Below are 24179 nucleotides of genomic sequence, written 5' to 3' on the forward strand. Positions count from 1 at the left end.
CTGAATCTGTGTCAATAAAATTGTGACTGTGGGCCCAATTCTGAGAATCCTTCTATGACTAGTCCTTGCTTGGGTGAGTATCCCATTTAAGTCAATAGGATTACTTGCAAAAGCAAGGCTACTCACATGAATTAGGTTTTGCAGGATTGGTCCTCATGTGAGATTATGGTCAATTAAATATGCAAGTCTTTTGGATTAACCTAATTAGTGTTTGTAATTAGCTTTGCAGGGCAGGTGGAGGAAAGAATGCCTTTGTACAGGGGATGGAATAAGAGAGATCTGAGGGTATCCTTCCTATGAACATTTTTTTTATAACTACATTCCATTTGGTACAATCTGATTCATTTCAAAGGCAAAAAGCCTGCTCTTCAGAAATATCCTTTTGAGCTAAGGATAAAAGCTATTTTAAGAGGGGATGGTTCCAGACAGAGCGTTAAACTCAGAGGGACAGGAAAGTCCACAGACCCCACATTTCGGTTTGAACCCGCTCAGTCTTTCTCCAATAAGATTTTTTGCTTGTTCTGTTTCTTGAGAGCTTAGAGCAATGCAAATCACAATACTTTAAAAAACATTGTTTTAGAGCTTTTGTGAAAATCATAGTCCTGTCTATAATCAATCTGCTACTTTTGCCTGTTTTATTTCTTTTACAAAGAGTGTGTGTGTGGGGGAAAATTACAAGTTGCAAAAAGATTAATCCTTGTATACTTCCAATCCTTCCCCAACCAGTAAAGCCAAAATATACTGAGCTGGTGTTGATAACCCCACCTGTTATAATCCTGAAAAGGAATGATCCAAAATTTTTTCTCATAGGGGCAATGATTTCTGTGAACTAACATTGTTAATTTGGTATCTCTTGTTTTCCTTCTGCAACTGAAACTGTCTGTTTAAAGAAATGTGCAAATATCTGGTTGGAATATTGAATGTGTACCAGGGTATTTGTTTTTTTGGGAAGTGGGGGTGCCTAGGGGAGGGAGAGATGGAAGGGAACAGATAGATGGCTAGAAAGAATTAGTTTGTATAGTGCTGGGAAGAGACATTCCATGAATAATGCAGAAAACGGAACTATGAGAGACATTTTCGGGAAAAGATTGCTTTGTAGGCTAGACAACTTCATTTATTCTAAAGAAAAGGCAACTCACACATCTTAGCAAATCAGTAGGATTGGCCCAGAAGAATAGGTTAAATTACTTCACCTCTCAGCTGTCTCTGATCTTGGGGCCCAATGCACATCAGGCCACAATGAACAATTGGGTAGCCTGACACTAATTTAAAACACAAGCTCAAAGTATTGGTTCTCTACTTAAATCCATTACGGCATCTATCTGGAGACTTTTTGTTGATACGTTTTTACATGTGTGAAATAAAGTTAGCAAAAAGGACATACAGCGCATGCCAGCTGTAATTGTGCTCCCAGCCTCTATACTGTATTTATTATGTACATAATATACAGAAAGGGACAAATACTATGACAGAAACACATCCATGTGTGAACAGAGGTTCAGAGAAAGTGAGGAAGAGGAATATGCTATATTGAGGAATTAAGGACAAATAAAACCCTTGCTGAGCTGGTCCTTTTTGTTGTTGTGGTGGTGGTTGTGTTCTGCACATTTATTTGAAGGAGGAGATGCTGGATCCAGTGTTCATTGATATAAGTAGGAATAGCTCCACTGAATTAAATAAGCACTAGACTTGGTCCTAATAAGAGTTTGGATTGTATTTTTGGAGGGCATTTACTTTTTTTTTTTTTTTCAGTAACAGGAAATATATCAATTTGCTGGCTTGGCTGTTAAATTTCAAATACAGACAGAACCTAAATTATTGTTTCTGGGAACATGTAAAACTTTTAGTGTATGTTTGTCTGTGAGAAAAGTTTTATGCAGCTTGTGGAGATTTTTTTCCGCCTCTTTGTGGGAAGCTAACATTTCTGTAGCTCCTCTATCATCTCTTCACTTGCCAGCTTTCTCCACTAGCAACTCTCCTGTGTGCAGAATAGCACCAGAAATTCCCACAAAAGCTTCCAAAGTGTTAGTTACCGCTGAAAAAGGAATGATTCAGTTTAATAGGTAATAATTTGGTACATGGTTTTGGTCCAGTAAAAACCACATGTTGTAAGTGTAATGGACTGTATGCACAGTATACAGATGTAGTATATGTAGGTCACTGAAGAATGCTTTATATTATTAAAAGAAAGGCCGTTTGTACTGTCTAATGTTGTTTTATATGTCTCTTGACAGGTGGAGCTTACTGGCAATAGCATTTATGAGTATATACATCCTTCTGACCATGATGAGATGACAGCAGTGCTTACAGCACATCAGCCTCTTCATCCTCACCTCTTACAAGGTACTTCCAGGAGATGTGATCAAATTGCAGCTGAAAAGCTAAAAAAGAGAGCTGCATTCAACACGGCAACCGTATACATTATCCGGTAAAGCTTCGTGTTCACAAATGCAGAATGAGTACCAAATTGATACTGCAGCTCAGCATTTTGGCTTGTAGCAGCATAGGTAATAAGCAGCACTCCTAGATTTATTGGTACCATTCATCCCAAAGGATCTCGGAGCATTTGCAGTTTTAAATTGCAATTTAAACTTTACACAAGGATCATTTCATCCACTCCTGTTATGTAGCCACCTCTGAGGTAGAACATTACAGCTGCGTTATACAGTATTTTAGTAGAGGAAGTGAAGAAGACTACGTTAGCCAATAGAAAATATGAGGACATGTCTCAATTCATTTTGTTAAATTTGTAATTTCCCTATGACACCAGAGGGAATACCCTTTCCTTTATGAAGAATGCAATGGGTTCTTTAATAACTGCAAGTGGTCATGACTTAGGTTTGGTGCAGGATTTCTCAAACACGGGTTGCGGCTTGTGTAGGGAAAGCCTTTGGCGGGCCGGGCCGGTGTGGTTACCTGCTCCGTCTGCAGGTCCAGCCGATCGCAGCTCCCACTGGTCGCAGTTTGCTGCTCCGGGCCAATGGGAGCTGCTGGAAGCGGTGGCCAGTAAGTCCCTTGGCCTGCACCGCTTCCAGCAGCTCCCATTGGCCCGGAGCAGTGATCCGCGGCCAGTGGGAGCTGCGATTGGCTGGACCTGCAGACGGGGCAGGTAACCACACCATCCCAGTCGCTAGGGGCTTTCCCTACACAAGCAGTGACTCCTGTTTGAGAAACCCTGGTTTGATGTCTTACTGAAAAGATAGTGTCTCCAGGAGCAGATTTTTTTCCTCCTAACATCATACTGGGGCGTTGATTCATTACCGACTCAGAAGGAAGGTGTCACCTACTGAATCACCATAGCTGCTACTTGAAGCATGCGGCGGTATAGTGGGGTACTGCATACTGACCTAGCACAGTACTGCTTAGGGTAAAGTTTAGTAAGCAGTCAGGGGTTTCAGAGGAGAAGGCAAAGCACTGTATTGACTATATGAAATACACAGCTCAGACTGGAAACATCTAATCCACAATGAGCATGTTCACAGAATTAACACAACTATTAGCATCGTCCTGCACTTCTTAATATTACATCATCTCATTAACATAACTACTGCCATACTAATAATGTGATACCTATGTTTACCCTATCCCTTTTAGTAATTTACTTCCCCATGACAATAGTTTGAACTTTAAAGTAACAGAACCGTTTCAGAATCATCATGTTTTAATACATTTTGACATATTTTTCAAAATTGCTTAAGCAATCAATTATAGCTTGTTTCCGTCCTGCCAATATTGGATTGGTTTTCTCAGGACATGGCTACTAATAACTTGGCACACTCCAGGCTACTTATGTTGCAGTTCTACTTAGAACTGGACTGTATTGCTTGTATGCATGTCTGTGAAATCTCTGCACCTGGGGATCTTGACAGTGTCTCTGTCTGTAGTGACCCCACCAGAATGAACAGAGGTCCTTGTGTACACTCATCTGTTCCTTAAGGAATCAAGCTCTCACTATTTTTCCCCCCATGTATTGATGGGTAGCTGGGCTGTCTCAGGTATTTCAAGTAAATCTCAAGTATCTCTGACTGTCCATTTTCTCAATATCTGTGTGGATGTAACAACACTAGCTGACTTCCAGCTGGAACTGTCTATTCTGAAATGGACTAGCTGCCCAGCTATCAGGCTGGACAGTGGTGTTGTATTTATGTCCAAGTACAGTTTGTTTAATTCTCTTTCCTCCATTTGTAGTTGTACATCTCATACTTGCTCAGGGCTTAAGTAGCTGAACTTCTGTCAGAAGTGAGGTTGTTGCGTGTCTGACCATTTGCATTTGCAGGTTCTGGGGGAAATAATCCTTTTGGTGGACTTCCGGGGACCGATGTGTATCTGTCATGTTTATATTTTATTAAGAGATTTTTCTCTCTCTGAATAACTTGTAGGCAATGTGGTGGTCTGTGGCCATTTTGGCAAGGAAGTTGTGAGTTCAGATGAGGAGGCCTCCACAAATTCTTGAAAACCAGCATCCATGGTTATGTATTCCATGCCCAGCTATGATATTTTGGGGAATCTGCTTGTACAACTTAAGAATTCTGGTTGATGGTGTGAAGCTCATATTATGAAAATTTATTAAAATTGTATCATCTGTGTGGATGTTGAATCCCCCATTTGCTGACAAAGCCATAGAATGTCTATCCCAAACCAGATCCAATGGAGAGTTATTAACCTTAATGACTGAACAATGGGTATATGAAGGAGGCTGAATTAAGCTTGTCTGGAGGGTAGGTGGAGAGAGTGGAAAATTCCCAACAGGACAAAGGTGATAAAACAGGGAGTTAAAAAGGACTTACCGAAGGAATTTTGGTAGGCTTTGGAGGAAGTTTGAGGCCAGCAAGAAGAAGAGACAGTGGGGGTCACGGGGTTCAGGGAGATCCAGTTTAATGGTGGGGCCAATCAAGGATAGAGGAAAGCTAGCTGGGGTAGAGAAGGTTCTGTGTTCCTGAAGAGAAGTCATGAGCTTCGGGGAAGGATTCTGGATGCCCAAGCCAAAAGAACTCTCCAGGGTGGTGAAGGAAAGCTGAGGCAGGGAAATGCATGAGGAACATAGATTTGTGTATTTCTTATACTTCTGAGTGTTTGGTGTTTTAGGATCCTGTGAACAGGGTCGGCTTTGGGAAGTGCAGGGCCCAATTCGAACATTTTCGACTGGGCCCCGGCAGGGATGACTAAAAAAAAGAACCACATGTAAAAAAACGTGTGGGGCTTGTACTCACCGGGCGATGCTCCGAGTCTTCAGCAGCACTTCAGCAGCGGGTCCTTCACTCGCTCCAGGTCTTTGGCGGCACTGAAAGACCTGCCGCTGAAGACCCAAAGCAAGCAAAGGACCCGCCGCCAAGGTGCCACTGAAGACCTGGAGCGCCACCAGGTGAGTAAAAATTAAAAAGGCGCCTCCAGCCAGGGAAGAGATTCTCACTGGGCGCGGGGCCCGATTCGGGGGAATTGGTGGAATAGGCCTAAAGCCGGCCCTGCCTGTGAAAAGTCTTTTTGGATCTGTTGGCTCCACTAGCTCATACCCCAGAAGAGGTAAACTGTAAACCAGGAGGGCTCTCACTTCGGTGAGATTCTAAGGTGAGCAAGAGCTGCTGGGGAAGTTTGAGGTGGGAGATGACACTAGTTTCAGTTTCTAGGCAACTGGACTGTCAAGTTGCCGCAGTCAGACACAGAGGTTTACACCTGGACTGCATGCTGAGAGAGAGTCCTGAAGGCAGGAATGGTGCCTGCACTTTGCCCAAACCCAGCAAGTTAAAAGCACATGGGATTAATCAATTTGATCTTTTCACAGCAGTCTGGTCAGTGTCCAACAGGGGGAGATTGACTCAGTCTTACACTTGCCAACTTTATATGGGTAATCATTTATCTGGTGAGCTTGTTAGTTGTGAAAGCTCTATGTATTTAGAGTAGTGATAAATTAATAGGAATTAGATTGTCAAATTCAAATAAATCCTCTCTTAGGCTCAGTCAGGCTAGAGCTAGGATTTCATGACTGTGGCTTTTTTGTTTGTGCTTTTCTGAAGCAATATATGTAAGCTCTTATCTCAGTCCCAAACAGGATATCTGCTGTTCCTTGCTTACATTTTTCTAGACCTAGATGACTGGTATTTTTTTTCCCAAATAGCCTCAGGTTGAGGTCTAATTGTGCTCTTTCTTTGGGCTATCCTTGTAAAAAATGTTAATTTCAATTTACACACAGTTCTTTGTGTTTCAGTGTGGAATTCTGCTGATTTTATAAATAGCACCATAATAGATACATGCCTCATGGTGAGTTAGACCTGTTTTCAGGTGGTAGGTGGTCTCTTTATCGCTCTGGTAATGGCATCTGCTATGTGTAGCTGTCATAAACAGATAGTTAAGGGTTAATGTCTCTTTTACCTGTAAAGGGTTAATAAACAGGGAACCAAACACCTGACCAGGGGACCAATCAGGAGACAAGATACTTTCAAATCTCGGTGGAGTGAAGCCTTCGTTTGTGTTTTTTGGGTTTGGCTTTGTTCTCTCTGGGTCCAGGAAGGGACTAGATGTGCAACCGGGTTTCTTGCCAATCTCCCTGCTACAGTCTCTTATATATTCAGAATAGTGAGTATTTAGTAAGAAAGGCGGTTATAGCCTTTTGATTGTTTTCTGTATTTGCAAATGTGTAGTTCACTGGAAGTATTTTAAATTGTATTTTTGCTGGGGGGAGGCTTCTTTCTAGTGTCTATAAGCTGACAGACCCTGTAACTTTTACCATCTAAATTGCAGAAATAACTTTTACTTTTTTTCTTTCTTTTTATTAAAAGTTTTGCTTTTAAGACCTGTCTGATTTTTCCCCTTGTTGAGGCTCAAGGGAATTGAGTCTGTTCTTAACAGGGAAGGGGGGAAGGGAGGGGAGAAGGGTGGAATCCCTTTGTTTTAGATTCACGAAGCATGAATCTGTCTATCTCTCCAGGAGCCCAGGGAGGGAACACCTGGAGGGGAAGAAAAGGGAAGGGAAGTCTGGGAGAGGCAAGGGTGAGGAAAGGGGTTTACTTTCCTTGTGTTAAGATCCAGGGCGTCTGGGTCTTGGGGGTCCCCAGGGAAGGTTTTGGGGGGACCAGAGTGTATCAGGCACTGGAATTCCTGATTGGTGGCAGCTTATCAGATCTAAGCAGGTAATTAAGCTTAGAGGAATTCGTGCTGGTACCCCAACTTTTGGACTCTAAGATTCAGATTGGGGAAAGATACTATGACAGTAGCTCCTTACCAACTTTGTTCCACATGACGATGTTTTAGCATCATACACTGGATTCTAGGTGGTGCTAAAGATGGAGTTTTTACCAGTTTGCAAATTTGTTTAATCAGCTTCTGTATGAATATTTTCTCTTCACTAATCTATACTGTATTAGTGGAAATTAAGATGAACAGTTGCCAACATCTTATTTGGAATCTAAGCAGTTTTTTCCTCCTGTGTTGCTTAGGGATCTTGATACAAAAGCCTTCCTGCAAAAAGCATGACTCTAGGCCTTAGGACAGTGTTTGCCAGATGGTGGATCACGACCACGAGTGTGTTCATGGGAAGATTTTAGATGGGTCGTCATGTCCAGGACCAGATTAATCCATCACTAGGTCTTGGCCTAGGCAAACATACACTTCTCCCCTTCAGGGCAACTGGGCCAAACCAATGATGCTGACACTGTGTGCCAGGTCACAACGCCTGGAATGGAGAGTGTGGCCCAGGATCATGGGACAGGAACTGCTGGTGCAGCATGGGCTCAACCTGCCCCCTCATTCCACAGCAGGCCAGGACTAGGATTGCTGGGCCAGAGCTGAGGGTGGGTCACAAAAAAATACAAAATGGAGCTGGTGGGTTGCCTGAGTGAAGAGTTTGGGAACCACTGCTTCAGGACATGCATCTGGCTTAGTTAAAACTGATGGAATGGTGTTTATTGTTTGTTTAATAGATCAAATTGCTGGTTTACATTTGTATTTTCAATGCCTGTATGGACTCATTAATTATTGAAGTATAGAGTGAAGTCCTGGCCCCACTGAAGTCAAAGGGATTTTTGTGATTGACTTCAAAAGTGAGGATTCCATCCAATCAGTGAATTTTGTCATATAGTTTATTATTCAAATAAACTGCTGTTGATCTTCTTTGACTTCAGATAAATCCCTGGTGTAAAGGGCATTTCCACTAATATATGTGTTGTACCTGGATTAGAAATTAAAGCCACTTTTATCAGTTTATGTCCCAGAGTTATTTTTGACTCTAAATTCAGTTTGTTGTTTTCCTTCTCTTTAAAGCTTGCCCAAGTTGTCAGGGTCCCTTGTCCAAATAAAAAGCTCTCCATTATCATTTTGGAGAGATTTACAAGGTTTTAATCTATAAAGTTACTTTTTGAAGTTTCCCGGGAGCAGAACTAGTACCGTATGGCAGTCATTTAAATTAATAATATCTAAAAGTCATTAGCTTACAGCCTTGCTTATTTAACTTTACTTGTCAAAATATATGTCCCACATCTAATATTCAGAACATTATCCAGTGAAAACGAGTTTAACCTGCCAAATCAGTAAAGGAGCAAAAATATTCTACATGATGTAAATAAAGCCATCAAATGCGAACATATATATCTATACTTTTCAATTCTTCTTCAAGATGTGCGGTCCCTATGTGGATGTGCATGCACGGGAACTGTTCATAGTAGTGTCCATTGACCTGCACGTGCGTCGACTGCATGGTGTGTCTGAGGCTTTAAGAGGCTGTGTAGGTTGGCGCTGCTCCAGTTCTTTCTTACTACCACATGGCCAGAATCAGAATTCCTGTTCTTTGGTGCTCTTAGCTTGCTAAGAGAACTATTCTTCTACATTTTTTATTTTGTGTATAGTTTTTTCTCTAATTGTATATATTGTCCATCACACTGATGGCCAGTCAGTTAGATCTCCACTCCTTTGCACTTTCCCTTTGGGACACTTACCCAGCCCAGGGACTATGCCCAGCAAGCCAGGTTTAAATATTGTGCTTCTTGCCCCCACTCCTCCTCCATGAGCACCAATGCTGTCTTTACAGTCTGGGTGAAGCCCTCGTTGCTGCCCACTATTGCACCTGTCGCTCCTTCCCATCACGTATCTTGAAAGCTAGAGAGCTTCACCTGTGCAAGTTCCTTATGGTGGAAGCTATGAGCTCATGTGTGCAATCGGATCTGGCACCAGCAGATCTGTTGGACCACTGACCAGCATTGGTGGTGAGCACTTTCATGGGACCTTCCCACCCAGCACCACCATCTCATCCACTCAGATCCCACTGTGCACACAAGAAACAAAGGCATGGATGCTAGGGCGGGTCCCCAGTGGGGACTGCCTGTAAATGCAGCATAGCCTCCCCAAGCATGCAGGTTGGGTGAGAAGTTATGCATTGACCTGAATACTCCTGCTGCAAAGAGCTCTCATGCAGACTGGATGTCCAAGCACCACGCTCTGCTGGCATTGCCTTCAGCCCTAGTGACTGGCCGGCCGCTGTCACCTTTGGCACCGTCCACACCACCACGACTGTCCGGACTTTCGCACTCAGCCCTGTGCACTCCGAGACACCTGTGCCAATGGCTGAGCTGATGCTGCCATTAGGACCCTCTGCTCTTGGACCTTCTGGCTGCTCTCGGGCCTCCGTCCCCTTCCACGGAACCTCTCCTGCTCCTGGACTTCCTGGTGTTGTCCCATTCATGCTTCTGGTCCCAGTGGCCTTGCCTTTGCCGGACCCATCTTCAGACTTGGCCTGGTCTTCAGACCCTGACCCCACCTTCTCGCCGGCATGATCCTACAGCCCAGACCCCTGCAGCCAGCCTTATCCATTGGCCTATGACCCATTTGCCTATCCGTGTTTCCCTTACCCATAGGGAGCACTGATGTTCGGCAACCCCTATGCTTAGCCTTACTGGCCTGCTTGAGACCCATACTCCCAATGCGCCTGCATCACCGTCCATCCGCGACCCACATTGTTCCTTCCTCTGCCTACGAGGGCCCTCAGGCCATTCCCGGCACCATGGGCTCTGTTGGCACCTCCGGTTTCGTCACCCATGATGCACTCATCCCTCCCTCCTTCTCTTCCGCTCTCCCGATGACCATGTGTAGAACCAGGCCCTGCTTCATCACATGACGGCAGCCCTCAGTCTGCCTGTGGAGAATGTCCGGGGTCCCCAGAACCAGTTCTGGGACATCCTGCAACCGCCTGGACCTTCCCCTACCATCTTGCCCATACACAATGCCATCCTCCAACCCACAGGCTGTTTGGCACATGCTGGCCTCCTGCTCCCCCACCCCTAAGTGGGCAGAGCAACAGTACTTTGTGCCATCCAAGGGCACAGACTTTTTGTTCACACACCCTCCACCTAACTCCTTGGTGGTCCACGTGGCTATGGAGCGTGCCTGCCAACAACATTTCTAACCCGCTCCTTCCCCCCCCCCCCCCCGACTGGGCGGCGAAGAAACTCAACCTTCCTGGGCACAGGGTCTATTCCACTGTGGGTCTCCAGTTCTGCATCACCAGTTAACAGGCCAACCTGGCTAAGAACAACTTCCTGGCATACACTAAATTGGCAGACTTGCAGGCCTTCCTTCCCCTGGCAAAGCAGCAGGACTTTCAAAGTTTCCTGGATGAGGGCAAGCTGGTTGCCAAGGTGGCCTTTCAAGCCATGGTTGATGCCACCAACACAGCGCCCTGGTCCCTGGCTTCTGCGATAGTGCTCTGCTGTGACTCTTGGCTGCAGTCCACTGGGTTCCCAAAGGAGCTTCAAACTACACTTGAGGACTTCCCCCTTGACAACCATAAGCTTTTCAGTGATAAAACCGATAAGACCCTCCACTTTCTCAAGGACTCCCAGGCCACCCTCCAGTCGCTGGGTATGCCAGCCCCGACCCACAAGCAACATTGGTCATCCTTCTGCCTCTGCCCTCCTGCCACCCCGAGCCGTCTCATTACCACCCACGCTCCCAGTGACCTTGATCTTCTGCTGCCACCACCTCTGCCGTCTCGCAACGCCCATCCTGGCAGAACTTTTGAGTTATGGGCCAGAGATATTAAGTAGTAGCCTTTTCCCTCTCTCATGCATTATTTTCCACAGGGTATCATGAAAGAAACATGATGATCTTTTTTAAGCTCATACTACAAGAAGAATATAAATACCTGTATTTTAGTAGCTGCCTTCTTTCAGAAGAGATGAAAGATGAGTTAGAGCAATGAGGATAGATTTCATACTTTCACCCCAAGGATAATTAGGGTTGCATAAAGCTAACCATAACTTCACAGAAATGCTTGGAGCATCTTGTTTCATAGTCATGTGCAATATGAGTGAACAAATGCATAAATTCATTATCCAAAATAGCCAGATGCACTTCATTTACGGTCTGTAACAGTTTAAAAAAAAAAAAAACAAATCACCAAATTATAAACAGGCCATTTTATTTTTAAACAGTGCTCAAAGTCAGACGTATTGTCTAATGTACAAGCTAAAGAAGGAAAGGGGATAATTGAAATGACACACTTTGTGGAAACTAAAATATAATAATTTTTATTTAAAAAATTCCAGAAACAATATATTCTCTCTAGAGTTTTCTTCATAATGTGTTGCTTGGTTTAGGACCTGGCCCTCTTGTTGCAAGGTTGGTGTTCAGATTGGCTTTATGGTGGGTTTTACATTCACTTCTGTGTGATTTCTCATATATATGGTATTTAATGAGTAGCTGGAATCTATTCAAGCATACTGTACAGAGTTCATTATAGCAGACACATGCACAGGATAATGTGGCAGCATGAAGAAATATGAGTGAAACAGAAAAGGCTCCTTGAATTGCAAGAGGAAAACCTGGAATTTAATAAAGTTTCAGGTTTAAAAATAAACTATAATAAGTCTGAATATATCAAAAAAGGCAGGTTCTCTATAATATTAATTATACTCCTCTGATTAAGTTAGAACAGATGTAGAAAACTGGTCAAAGTACAAAGTCTCACGTGTAGGGAAAATTGTATCAGTAAAAACGATTCTTTCTTCAAAATCAGTTTGGTCTGCCATACACTACCAATAATCATCCCAAGGAACATCTTGATGATTGGCAACCCTGATGAACAAATTCATTTGAGAACACAAGAAGCCAAGATCAAACAAACAGGCTACCCTACAAAGACATTGGCAAGAAGGAGGACTAATGCTACCAAAAATTAAAATATTATCATCCAGCAAACCAAAGCAGAAATTTGCTGTATTGGATAACCCAGGAGAGCCGGCGAATGTGAGAACTAGACAGAACAGGCATAGTGTTCTACCATCAAACACCACATGACTCTTTGGATTAAGATAATCTCTCAACCAAAAATATTGTGTCTATAGTAAGGCTTTCAAGCGATTTAAAAAAAAAAGTATTCACAATTAATTGCGCTGTTAAACAATAATAGAATACCATTTAAATATTTTGGATGTTTTCTACATTTTCAAATATATTGATTTCAATTACAACACAGAATACAAAGCGTACAGTGCTCACTTTATATTTATTTTTGATTAAAATATTTGCACTGTAAAAAACAAAAGCAATAGTATTTCTCAATTCACTCTAATACAAGTACTGCAGTGCAATCACTTTATCATGAAAGTTGAACTTAAAAATGTAGAATTATGTACAAAAATAACTGATTCAAAAATAAAACAATGTAAAACTTTAGAGACTACAAGTCCACTCTGTCCTACTTCTTGTTCAGCCAATTGCTCAGACAAACAATTTTGGTTACAATTTGCAGGAGATAATGCTGCCTGTTTCTTATTTACAATGTCACCTGAAAGTGAGAAAAGGCATTCACATGGCACTGTTGTAGCTGGCATTACAAGATATTTACATGCCAGATGCACTATAGATACATATCCCTTCATGGTTAAACCACCACTGCACAGGACATGTGTCCATGCTGATGACAGGTTCTGCTTGATAATGATCCAAAGCAGAGGGGACCGACGCATGTTCATTTTCATCATCTGAGTCAGATGCCACAAGCAGAAGGTTGATTTTCTTTTTTGGTGGTTCGAGTTTTGTAATTTCTGCATCAGAGTATTACTCTTTAAAGACTTCTGAAAGTATGCTCCACACCTCATGTGTCTCAGATTTTGATTGGCACTTCAGATTCTTAAACCTTGGGTTAAGTGCTGTAGCATATCTGGCACATAAATACTTTGCAATGCTGGCTACAAAAGTGCCATGTGAACACCTGTTCTCAGTTTCAAGTAACACTGTAAATAAGAAGCAGGCAGCAGTATCTCCATAAATGTAAACAAACTTGTCTTAAGGATTGGATGAATAAGAAGTAGGACTGAGGGGATTGGAGGCTCTAAAGTTTTACATTGTTTTGTTTTTGAGTGCAGTTATGTAAAAAAACCCAAAACCCATACATTTGTAAGTTATACTTTCACAATGAAGAGATTGCACTACAGTTCTTGTATGAGGTGAACTGAAAAATACTATTTCTTTTGTTTATCATTTTTACAGTGCAAATATTTGTAATAAAAAATAAAGTGAGCACTGTACAATTTGTAATCTGTGTTGTAATAGAAATCAACATATTTGAAAATGTAGAAAAACGTCCAAAATATTTCATAAATTGCAATTGGTATTCTGTTTAATCATGATTAATTTTTTTTAGTTAATCACGTGAGTTAATTGCAATTAATTGACAGCCCTAATCTGTAATAATATATAACCACCCTTTTCTGAGAGCAACAATAGAGACATGGGATAACAAAAATTAAGCTCAGACCCATCACCTCTAATGTCCATAGTACATAACACCAAATTCAACCCTAATAAAACTCTGGGAAACTTTTTAAAACCTGGCGTCGTAGTTGTATTACAAGAGTTAGGCAACTACTCAGAGCTGTTACATTCAGATAACATGAATTAAAAAATCAGCTTTCAAGAAATACTAAAGTTCCATTGTACTGTACCAATATCTGCAATTGCAGCATTTTTCAACACATCATCTTAAAGGTAAATCTGAGAAAAAAATTAACAGTGAAAAATTACTTGTCACTATTATGAAGCACAAGGATCTGCTTTCCACCTTATAAAATTATTTTCAGTTTTTGCTTAGAGGAAACACTTTTCATGAAGAGGTGGAATGCAGATTTGTGCAAGGGAATTAAGGATGAGGATTGGGAGAGTATTTGGAACAGCAGTCCCTACACTTCAACATACACATTTATAAAAGAAAACTATGTTAGAGTCATCTATGGTACAGACATGGGCAAAAGCTGAAATGAGTGTTATGGAGTGGGCTGGTTTCTTCACATCTGGTGGATCTGTCCAAAAATTCAGACACTTTGAAAAAAGAGGTTGGAAACTCCTTTAAGGAGATGACAGGTGTTTTTGTGAATTTTCCCCAAAAGTTCTGTACTGTATAACAGACACAAATAAATGATTACCCATTTGATAGTTGCAGCAAGAATCATAATTATAAGGTGGTGGAAGCGATGTGACTCCTCTAAATTAATTGACTCATCTCAAAAAGTATGGGAAATACGAGTATTAGAGAAGCTGACCCATCAGGTCAAAGTTCTATAGGGAAGAAGCTAAAAACTTGGTGGAATTTCCCTGGAGAGAATCATTCCTCACCATGAAACCTGAGAGATTGAGAACTTTTTATTTTTAATATTGAGGAAGGGAGAAATTGTTAAACTGCCACCTTACTAGTTTGCCACTGCCCTATTGTTACAGACTCATGAAGGCCAGGCTGTGTATTGGAACTATTGTGTACACAAAACCTATTCTCGACAGAATTGTAAAATTAGTGCTACAGAAATATTTCTGATAAAATTTATTAGTTCTGTTGCTTAAGACCCTGCTTCCACTTCCACAAATGATCTTTAGAAAATAACTTATCAAAAAAATTGCTGTTCATCATCCATCTGGGTGTTTATTGGCCCCCATCACCATCTGTTCGTTAATGGTTGCGAAGTTATTCTCACATCCCCGTGAGGGAGGAAAGTATTGTCCCTAATTTACAAACAGGGAACTGAGGCAGAGTTAGTGACTTGCTCAAGATCACACAGGGAGCCAGTGCCAAAGCCATGAACTGAACTCAGACCCACCCAAATCCCATGCCTTAATCCCAGGACCATTCTTCTATCATAGAGATGCATACTGTACAGCGTCCGCCCACCTGCTTGTGTCTATCATTATTTAAACTTGATAGTAGATATGCCAGTTCATTAAAGTGCCTATTGTTCCCACAAGAAACTAATTTGCATTAGTAAGTTAAATGGATAATTCCAATATTTTGCTGGAATTCCAGTGCAATTTAATATTATTGTAAAAATCCTAAAGTGGTCTTTAAAAATATTTTATTGAACGTTAAAAGTAAAACCATAATTCTGAAATAATACAGAGGGTGGCATTTTGGCATGAAGTGACAGTAAGTTGTAAGGAAATTCTTGGGCTTTCAGTTCAATGAACAGGAAAAGCAGTTGATTTGGAAGGTTGATGATACTAGGTGAGATTCAATGTGTATTTCATTTTTTCCGTTAAGCATAGCTCTAACATGAAAAGTGCTTCCTTTTTCTGCAGATGTTTTCTAGGATTTTTAAATAGAGTATAATGCAGAGAGTTAGTTTCTATATAGCATCTGAGGCTAAAGCAACTGCAGGTGTTAACTGGGTGAACGGTGCATAAAAATTACACGGCACAAAATTTGTAGTAAAGTCAAATTAAGACAGGTTGTTAGAACAATATACTAGGGGCTAATCCAAAGCCCATTGAAGTCAATGGAAAGACTCCAATTGACTTCAGTGGGCTTTGGATCAAGCTCTAAGGCTGTGAAAAAATCAGTGTGTTGAAATTTACCCGAAAACACCTTTCAAAGTGCCCATTCATTGAAGTACAGAGTGAGATTCCTCTGCTGCTTCTGTCAATTCCTGCCAAAATGGTAGTTTGTGATACTGCACCCCATATTCTTCATAGTGATATTATTATTATATGATTATAGCATAATTATGATGCATCTTATGCAAGATAAGTCATGTGAGGTGTAATTGGAAAGATTATGATTTGCTGAATATGATTGTTGTTTGTATGCATGTCTCATTTGTGCATCTGAAGCTATAAATACGACTATGTATCTGTACTTCAAATGTAGTTACACCTGAGTAATGCTCACTACACAAGATGCTTTCAGTTGAGATAGTGGGTGGGGAAAGGCCTATTCAGGGTAATAGGTCATTAGGAAAAACAATAGGCCTTAGGAGAATCTTTTCTCCCAGCTGGAGAGCCTTCCTGAGAACACTCCAAACAGCCTGTAAGTAATGGCTGCTATGACTCTACACGGTCATGTGACCAGGCCACATGATTCTGGACTCCCATCTTGGGATGTCAGTATTTTCCCACAAACCAGTCTGGGAACCAAACTTTGAAACAAAGGGTTCCTGCCATATGCTAAAGCTATATAAGGCAGGGAGTGACATCATCTGGGGTTCTTCACTCCTCACACAAGAAGACTCCTGGAAACACCTGAGGAGCAAAGACTGAACTGGGGGAAGTGCTGGACCCAGGCTAAAGGGATTTCTAGGCTGTGACTGAAACACCTGGGAATTCCAAGCTGTAAAGCAAATGCAGCTTGCCCCTTAAGAATCTGTAGCCTGCTTGTATCATCTCTTAGGGTGAGAATCTGCTAATTCATATCCAATCTATTTAATATATTAAGCTTAGTTTGCGTGTTTTGATTATTTGCTAGGTAGTCTGCTTTGATCTGTTTGCTATCACTTACAATCACTTAAAATCTGTCTTTTGTAGTTATAAATGTATTTTATGTTTTAATCCACACCAGTGAGCTTTGACTGGAGTGCTTGGGGAAAATCTCTGCTTGGTTACCATTGTTCTCTTCACATTGAGGGAGAGGCGGACTGGATATTAAACCCAAATACCAGCCAGATTTGACCAGGCCAGGACAGTACTGCTCTGGGGTCCTAGGCTGGGAAGCTGGTGGTTAGAGACACTGCATGTAACTGCAGCTGGGTGAGTCCCTACCTGTGTGAATGCTGATGAAAGTGCAGGCTGGAGAGCGTTGCAGCTTGTCACAACAGCACAGTGTGAGAGGGAGCCCAGGCTGATCGGTCAGAGGGCCCTGTGGTATCCCAGTTCCACATGGCACCCTGGGGGAAACCCATCACAGTAGTGTTCATAGCAAAAGGGTAGAACTGTTGATTATCTTTGGATATATTAGAACTGCAGTAGGTATTTCTCAAAAAAAAAATTGCTACATGAGGATTTTAAATATTTAAAAGAAGATATTTATGCACCTGAGCAGGGCTTAATTAAAAAAACCAGTGACTTTTCCATTAAAAACATTTTGCTTAAAAACTTCTCTTAAGAAGAGCCTGCTTGTTGGTGCCCTGAATAGGTAGCAACTTGATAACGAGTCTAGGCTTGCAAGTTTTGGCCCAAGGACTGGCAGTGTACAGTGAGATTACAACATGAACTTTCCAATAAATTTCCTATTCTTTCGCTGCTTCCAAGATATTGATCTGTGGTTCACCTGTTGCCTTTAGATCCTGCATATGCGAGACTGAATTTGTAAACCCTGGCCTTGAGGCCAGCAGAGGCTAAGATGTCACTGCTCAATGGAAAGGCCTTTTATTTAAAGCTTGGAGACTCAATGCCTTTGACATTCTTGGGTTCACCCAGGCCAGTAAGGGGTTCAGTCATTGTCTGCCTTGTAGCCCTGGGTGTCTTGTGGCTGTGTAGCTTTGGTTCAGAGCTCTCACCTCAGTAGCCTGCCAGCAGGCTGCAAGCCTGACCTTGGCTTCGCCCAACTTGGATAGACCTTGCAAGCTGACGTTAGTTCCCTTCCAGGCCTGAATTCACCCCAAAATCATCCTTCTGCAGGATCCGGTTCCACTCATTAGACCCTCTCAGAAAAAGCAGTAGGTTCACTGCCTCTACAGAGAAAGTAGAACATTCCAACCTGCCAGCTTAACACAATCACACACTTTACTGAACTTTACCAGCACTGATAATTTATAATGACAACAAAACACATTTATTAAGAAAAGAGGATGGATTAAGTGATGCCAAGTAAAAGGAATAAAGGTAGAGATGGTTGAAGGCAAATAAAAGTCAACACGTTCATCTAGAAGTCTAAAACTTAATCTGGCAAGATACACTCTTTGTTCACGACAGTTTCTCTCTTCTCCACTGTCTTCTTTCCAGATTTTTACTGGTTGGCCTGACCAGGACCCATCACAGAGATCAAATTGAGCTGTGCAGTCACAAGACATACAGGATTACAAAGCAGGCATTGACTGAACCCCTGACTGGCTTGAGTGAACCCCAAAATGTAACACCCCCCCAACTCTTTTAACCTTTAAAATAAATCACAACTATCAGTGACCTTGGCAGAGACAGCTGACCATGAATGGGGACAAAGATGTGTCACAGACATCTTCCTATTGCCTTCTTTCCCAAAAAATAATAATGACAATACAAAGGTTAATAGAAATGGCTGAAATACCCTGCAAATACTTAGGTTAAATGGTCAAAGTCAACGTTATGGGTGATTTTTTTGAAACCTATATTAATAATTAAAACTATGGGATTATGCTTTCAGAGTATGAAATAGAGAGATCATTTTTTCTCCGGATGAAGTGTGTCTTGGCCAAGAGGAATGCAGGCTTGACATGTAGCGGCTACAAGGTAACGTGCTGAAGCCTTTCCATGTTCAAAGAGTAAGTGGTTTTATTATATGGGTAGCTGTAAAACAAAGTCTGCTGCTGAAAAGAGTCAGAATACCACCACTGGATGCAGATTTTCTTATTAATGTAACAGTACACCTTGAAGCTATAGGCGAGATTTTGATACCCATGCTCATGCTGACTACTACCTAACTCCACAGGTAATCCCATTGATTTGAATGAGATTATTCCCTGTACTGTTCAGGATGAGTAAGGATATCAGAATATGGCCCCATCTGCCTGTATATCTCAGTTCAGGATTGATGTCTACCACAGTCTCAGGTTTATTTATCAACCTCTTAGCATACATTGTTTTAATAGTTACTGCACTTGAGCATGGGTGATAGTAAATACTGTAATCCTACATTAGCACCTGCCATTCAGCCATATATTTTCAGCTTTACTTTCTGCATTTATTCTCCCATAAGCTAAACAACATATTTCTGCTACCTAAGCAGCAGCTGAGAAAGGCACCTTACACACAGTTCTACTGAAAATAAATGACTTATTCAAGAGCAAGAGAGAGAAAACCTTAGAGTGACTTGCTATTCTTTTAGAATTCTTCCAAGGTGCAGACATTTACCTGCCCTTTTAAATTTGAACAATTATTCCTGAAAGTGTAGTCCTGGCTGCTCAACTGTCCTGCAATGTACATTGTTCTAATCCATAATTTATATTTAAACATTTTTTTTAAAAAGAGTAGGTGGTGACATCCCTCTGTTTCTTAGATTACAATTTGTCAGCAAGCAGAATCATGTGCCATTTTCTCCCTTGAAGCTTTATTACCTGATTACAATGTATATTGTTTAAAGATGTGATTTTCTGGAGCGCTCAGCATTGCCCTAACTCTGCTCTCATCAGTCAATGACTTCAAGGTTAGGCCAATGCTGAGCACTTCAGAAAGCACCATCTGAATAGCCTAAGTGCAAGGGAAACCAAATATGCCTAATTGTGAGGGAACGAGGAGGCTCTGATGGGAGATTTTAAGTAAGTTATCACTGGGTTATTATTGACTACCATATTAATTAATGTTTGATCGGGGAGCCTTAAGAGGAATCTATTTTTAGATATATAAATAATGGCTTACCAAGGATTGCTTAAGGCATTTGACACACTCTCCTTTTTACTGGAAGAACATACAAGTCAAAACAAAGGAAATATACAAATAAACTGAGGGATATATAGAATGTGGTTTTGATACTCGTGGAGTTTCTCACATGATATTTGGGACTGAGCCTTGCAAGAGTGTGCATAGCCAAATAGTAGCCGTTAGAAACTAAGAATATTTATGTTCCTCAAAAGAGTTTCTAAGAGCATTTTGCATTTACCTTTGTTGACCCAAATCATTATTTATCCCTTGTTACAGGCTAATAGCTTAATTTTAGCATCAGATATACGCATGCAACTCTCATGGATGGCAACTGGAATTATGTACATGTATGTCAGGCTATAATTTGGCCCCTAGACATTGGCATTGTTGATTTGTCAACAGGGATCACTAATCCTGACTGGAAAGAAGCAACACTTTTAATATGTCTAAATATATATTTAATCATTTATAATTAGGGCTACATTCAAAAGTCTTTTAAAATGTATCTGTCTTTTGTCATAATGAAAAACAAATTCAATAGAAGTAGTTTTGATACCTCAAACTGGCTGTTAAAATATAGCTTGGAATATGTATGTCTGTTGCATGATTAAGTCACCATCAAAGGCAAATTTCAGTTTATTTGGTTAATGCACAATAACTATCTTATTCTATCTACATTAAATATATATTAGATAATCTTAATTTAAAGCATTAACTGGAGAGCAGTCCATATGGCATTTTAATACCAGATTACTATGTGCTGGTGACAGTAACACAGGTACACAGCATCACTGCATCTCTACTTACAAATAAAACACTTAACAGTCTTAGCAAACTATGCAGCCAGACAAATGGTGTTAAGAGAAATTGTTTGTATCACCATTGAAATAGATGTAGCAGAGACTGAGAAATAGATGCTCCCAACATGCTCTCTTGACTTGTAAGACCTCTTCCTATACCATCAAATATCAACTATGCTTTCTTTCCATGCCAGGTGATCCACTGCAGTGGCTATTTGAAGATACGTCAGTATATGCTGGACATGTCCTTGTATGATTCCTGTTACCAAATTGTAGGACTGGTGGCTGTGGGTCAGTCTTTGCCTCCCAGTGCAATCACTGAGATCAAGCTTCACAGTAACATGTTCATGTTCAGAGCAAGTCTGGACTTAAAACTTATATTCCTAGATTCCAGGTAAGCAAAATGATTTGGTTTCCATCATATAGCATCTGGAAGTTAAGTTTTGTCAAACTATAGGGGTTTCTAAATACTTCAATATACTAAATTTTTAGGTATATTTTAACTATGACGACATTAAAATTGAACTTGAGCACTGTAAATATATGCAGAACTTTCAAAATGACTCTGTAAATAAGGCAATATTTTATCTTCAAAATATCAAGCCTACGGAACCTGATTCTGATCTATAGTTATCTGTGTTATGGTGGTGTCCAGAGGCTTCATTAGGGTAGGCAGTGTACAAACACAGTAAAACATTTCATGTCCTGAAGAGTTTACCATGTTAACAGGCAGGACAGATAAAAAGTGTGCCTGTTTTACAGGTAGAGAACTGAGTCAGAGAGAGATTAGGTGACTTGACCGAGGTAACACAGGAAATCCATGGTCCTAGTTCAGTGCCTTAGCTGTAAGACCAGCCTACCTATCTAAGGTCCCTAACCTTGCCTACATTATGGGTTTATGAAAAGATACGAGTGAGTTAAGTCAAATGGCCTTTAAAAAAGAAAACAGATATTTAAATCTCTTCAGAAAAATAATAACTATTGGGACAGCTTGCCTAGTGCACAAGCTCTGCCGGGATTTATGTGAAATAGGCAATAGAACCATCTCAGCCGATACAACCCATACCGATACAACCCATATGGATGCCTGGAAGAACTCCCACATGGGCAATGGAAAAGCACAAATCTGAGCTCAAAGAGACACATGAAGTGACTAATTAATCTCTTTTCAACATATAATTATGCCTTACAATATACTTTGATCCGTATGGTCCAATTTTAGATGTCCCAAGAGAAGAACCTTCCAGCAAATTTTCAGTCTTATAGGTTTGACTACCAACAGGCAGATAATTCTAACTCACGCCTGCCCCATCTCCCAAAAAAATCCCCACCCCACAGTACTAGGACTGTGAAACAAGATTTGACCTACTTGGTGACTTCTGTGACATGCTAGAGTTTCAAGGAAAAGAAATGATATTCATACATAATGGTAAAAAAGTCTATGACCAATACATTGGAGAAGTTTTGCAGAAAAATTTAAACACTCAGAAGCAGGCTGTCTCTCCAGGCTAAGCTCAATGAGGCCCTGTGCTGAAATGCAAGTTAGGTAAGGTAATAAGGTAATAATTGGAGATATACCAATCTCCTAGAACTGGAAGGGACCTCGAAAGGTCATCGAGTCCAGCCCCCTGCCTTCTCTAGCAGTACCAAGTTACAAGTTGTTTTAGGAATCCTCTCTCTTTTTTGGCATGTTTAATGCAATGCATCCAATATTGCTGACCAACTTTCAGTGCTTTAGGCTATCAATTTAAGTTGGGTTAACTATGGTTGCTCAAGGCTGTGAAAAATTTCGCATTATGTGCGATCTAGTTAAGCAACCTAAGCCCCGGTATGGACGCTGTTAGGTTGCCAGAAGAAGTCTTACATTGACCTAACTACCGCCTCTCAGATAGATGGTTTTACTCCAGTGATGGAAGAACCCCTTCTATCACTGTTGTAAGCGTCTATACTACAGTGGTGCAACTGCAGTGCTGAAGCGGTGGTGCTGTAGCATTTCTAGTGTAGATACAACCTAAGGCTCAACAATATGCCTGTACATGTCAGAGCTAAGATAGGATGAGGAAGAGGTGCTCTAATAGGACCTCAGTAGGCCTTCTAGTCTAGTCCCTGCACTAAGTATTCTGAAGACTCATCTCTGACAGGTATTTGTCTAACCTGCTCTCAATAACAGAGATTCCACAACCTCCTCAGGCAATTTATTCCACTGCCTAACTACCCTGACAGTTAGGAAGTTTTTCCTAATGTCCAACCTAAACTGCCTTTGCTGCAGTTTAAGCCCATTGCTTCTTGTCCTATCCTAAAAGATTAAGGAGAACAGTGTTTCACCCTCCTCCCTGTAATAACCTTTTATGTACTTCAGAATTATTGTCCTCCCCCAGTCTTCTCTTCTCCAGACTAAACCCAGTTTTTCAATCTCCCCTCATAAATCATGTTTTCTAGACTTCTAATCATTTTTGTTGCTCTCCTCTGGATTTTCTCCAGTTTGTCCACATCTTTCCTGAAATGTGGCACCAAGAATTGGCCACAGTACTTAAGTTGAGGCCTAATTAGGGCAGATAATGGAAGAATTCTCATCATGTGATTCTAAGTGGAGTTGCCTGGAGGCATGAGAGTCTATCCAGAGGTGCTGATAGGAGCACAGTGAACAAAAGCTCCTGTCACACCACTGAAAAAAGATACTGCCAGCACTGTCCCCACACTTGCCAGGAAGCACAAGGTTGCGGTCCTGCTCCTGTGCCACAAAGATGAACTTCTGGAATATCAAGCATTGTTGGTAATGCTGGCCAGCGCCTTTCCCCTAGCACTCCCCAGTCCAGCTGTCCAAATTATCATTACCTCCTGCCAGGAAGGTATTCCCCTGCACTCTCTCCACCTCCCACCTGTAGTGTACCCACAAAGAAAGGGCATAATCATGCCCTAAATGGTAATAGGAGAAGACAACTAAATATATCTGCTTTAAGGAGAAATAGTTTTGATAGTTTAATTTAAGAGTTAATTCCAGCCCACAAAAGTGATCTGTGGCTGCTGCTTTACTGTATGCATCCATTCATTCCCACAATTTCAAGGGACACTGGAGGGGAGATGAGATAATTTTGGCCAGCTCTGTTCTCCTTTCTGTTTAACTTGTTCACACACTCCAGAGTCCCTTTTACATCCCAAGATGGAAACCAGGGATGTTTGGAGTAGAAATAAACAAGGCTGCAAAACTCAGATCCAGAATCAAACTTCTCCAAATTCTGAGTGTATTCAGATCAGGGGTTTGTTTGATCATTGTAGGGGTAGCTGCAAAACTAGGGATACAGATCCAACAGCTGGAGATATTCAGCTCTAGGTTTGGATTTGAGCCCATCTTTGATCATTAGTTAAGCAAGAAAGCCACATGAAATCACGCTCTTCATTTTAATGGCACTGAGATCTGAGTGACTGATGTAAATGAGATCTAAACAGGGCTTAAGGTGGAGTAGTTCAGTGCACCTCTCACAGTTACAGGGTGAACTGTGCCTTAGACCTCTTTTAATCACTCTCCAGTACACCCCTTATGTGACAGGCCTGGCTTCATACACCTCACCCTGGGTGGAACCTTGT

The 24179-nt window shown here is 41.3% G+C and overlaps 1 protein-coding gene across 1 annotated transcript in view; it reads left to right on the forward strand.

The window, feature by feature from the left end:
- SIM2 (SIM bHLH transcription factor 2) overlaps positions 1-24179 on the forward strand; it is a 67899-nt gene that overhangs the window by 21017 nt on the left and 22703 nt on the right. The window contains exons 4-6 of the mRNA XM_050929209.1: positions 2235-2343; positions 18581-18666; positions 20789-20988. Of these exons, the coding sequence (XP_050785166.1) occupies positions 2235-2343; positions 18581-18666; positions 20789-20988 (395 nt within the window). The remainder of the gene's footprint in view (positions 1-2234; positions 2344-18580; positions 18667-20788; positions 20989-24179) is intronic.

Source organism: Gopherus flavomarginatus, chromosome 1 (assembly GCF_025201925.1).
Source record: "Gopherus flavomarginatus isolate rGopFla2 chromosome 1, rGopFla2.mat.asm, whole genome shotgun sequence".
In the NCBI taxonomy this organism is placed as follows: Eukaryota; Metazoa; Chordata; order Testudines; family Testudinidae; genus Gopherus; species Gopherus flavomarginatus.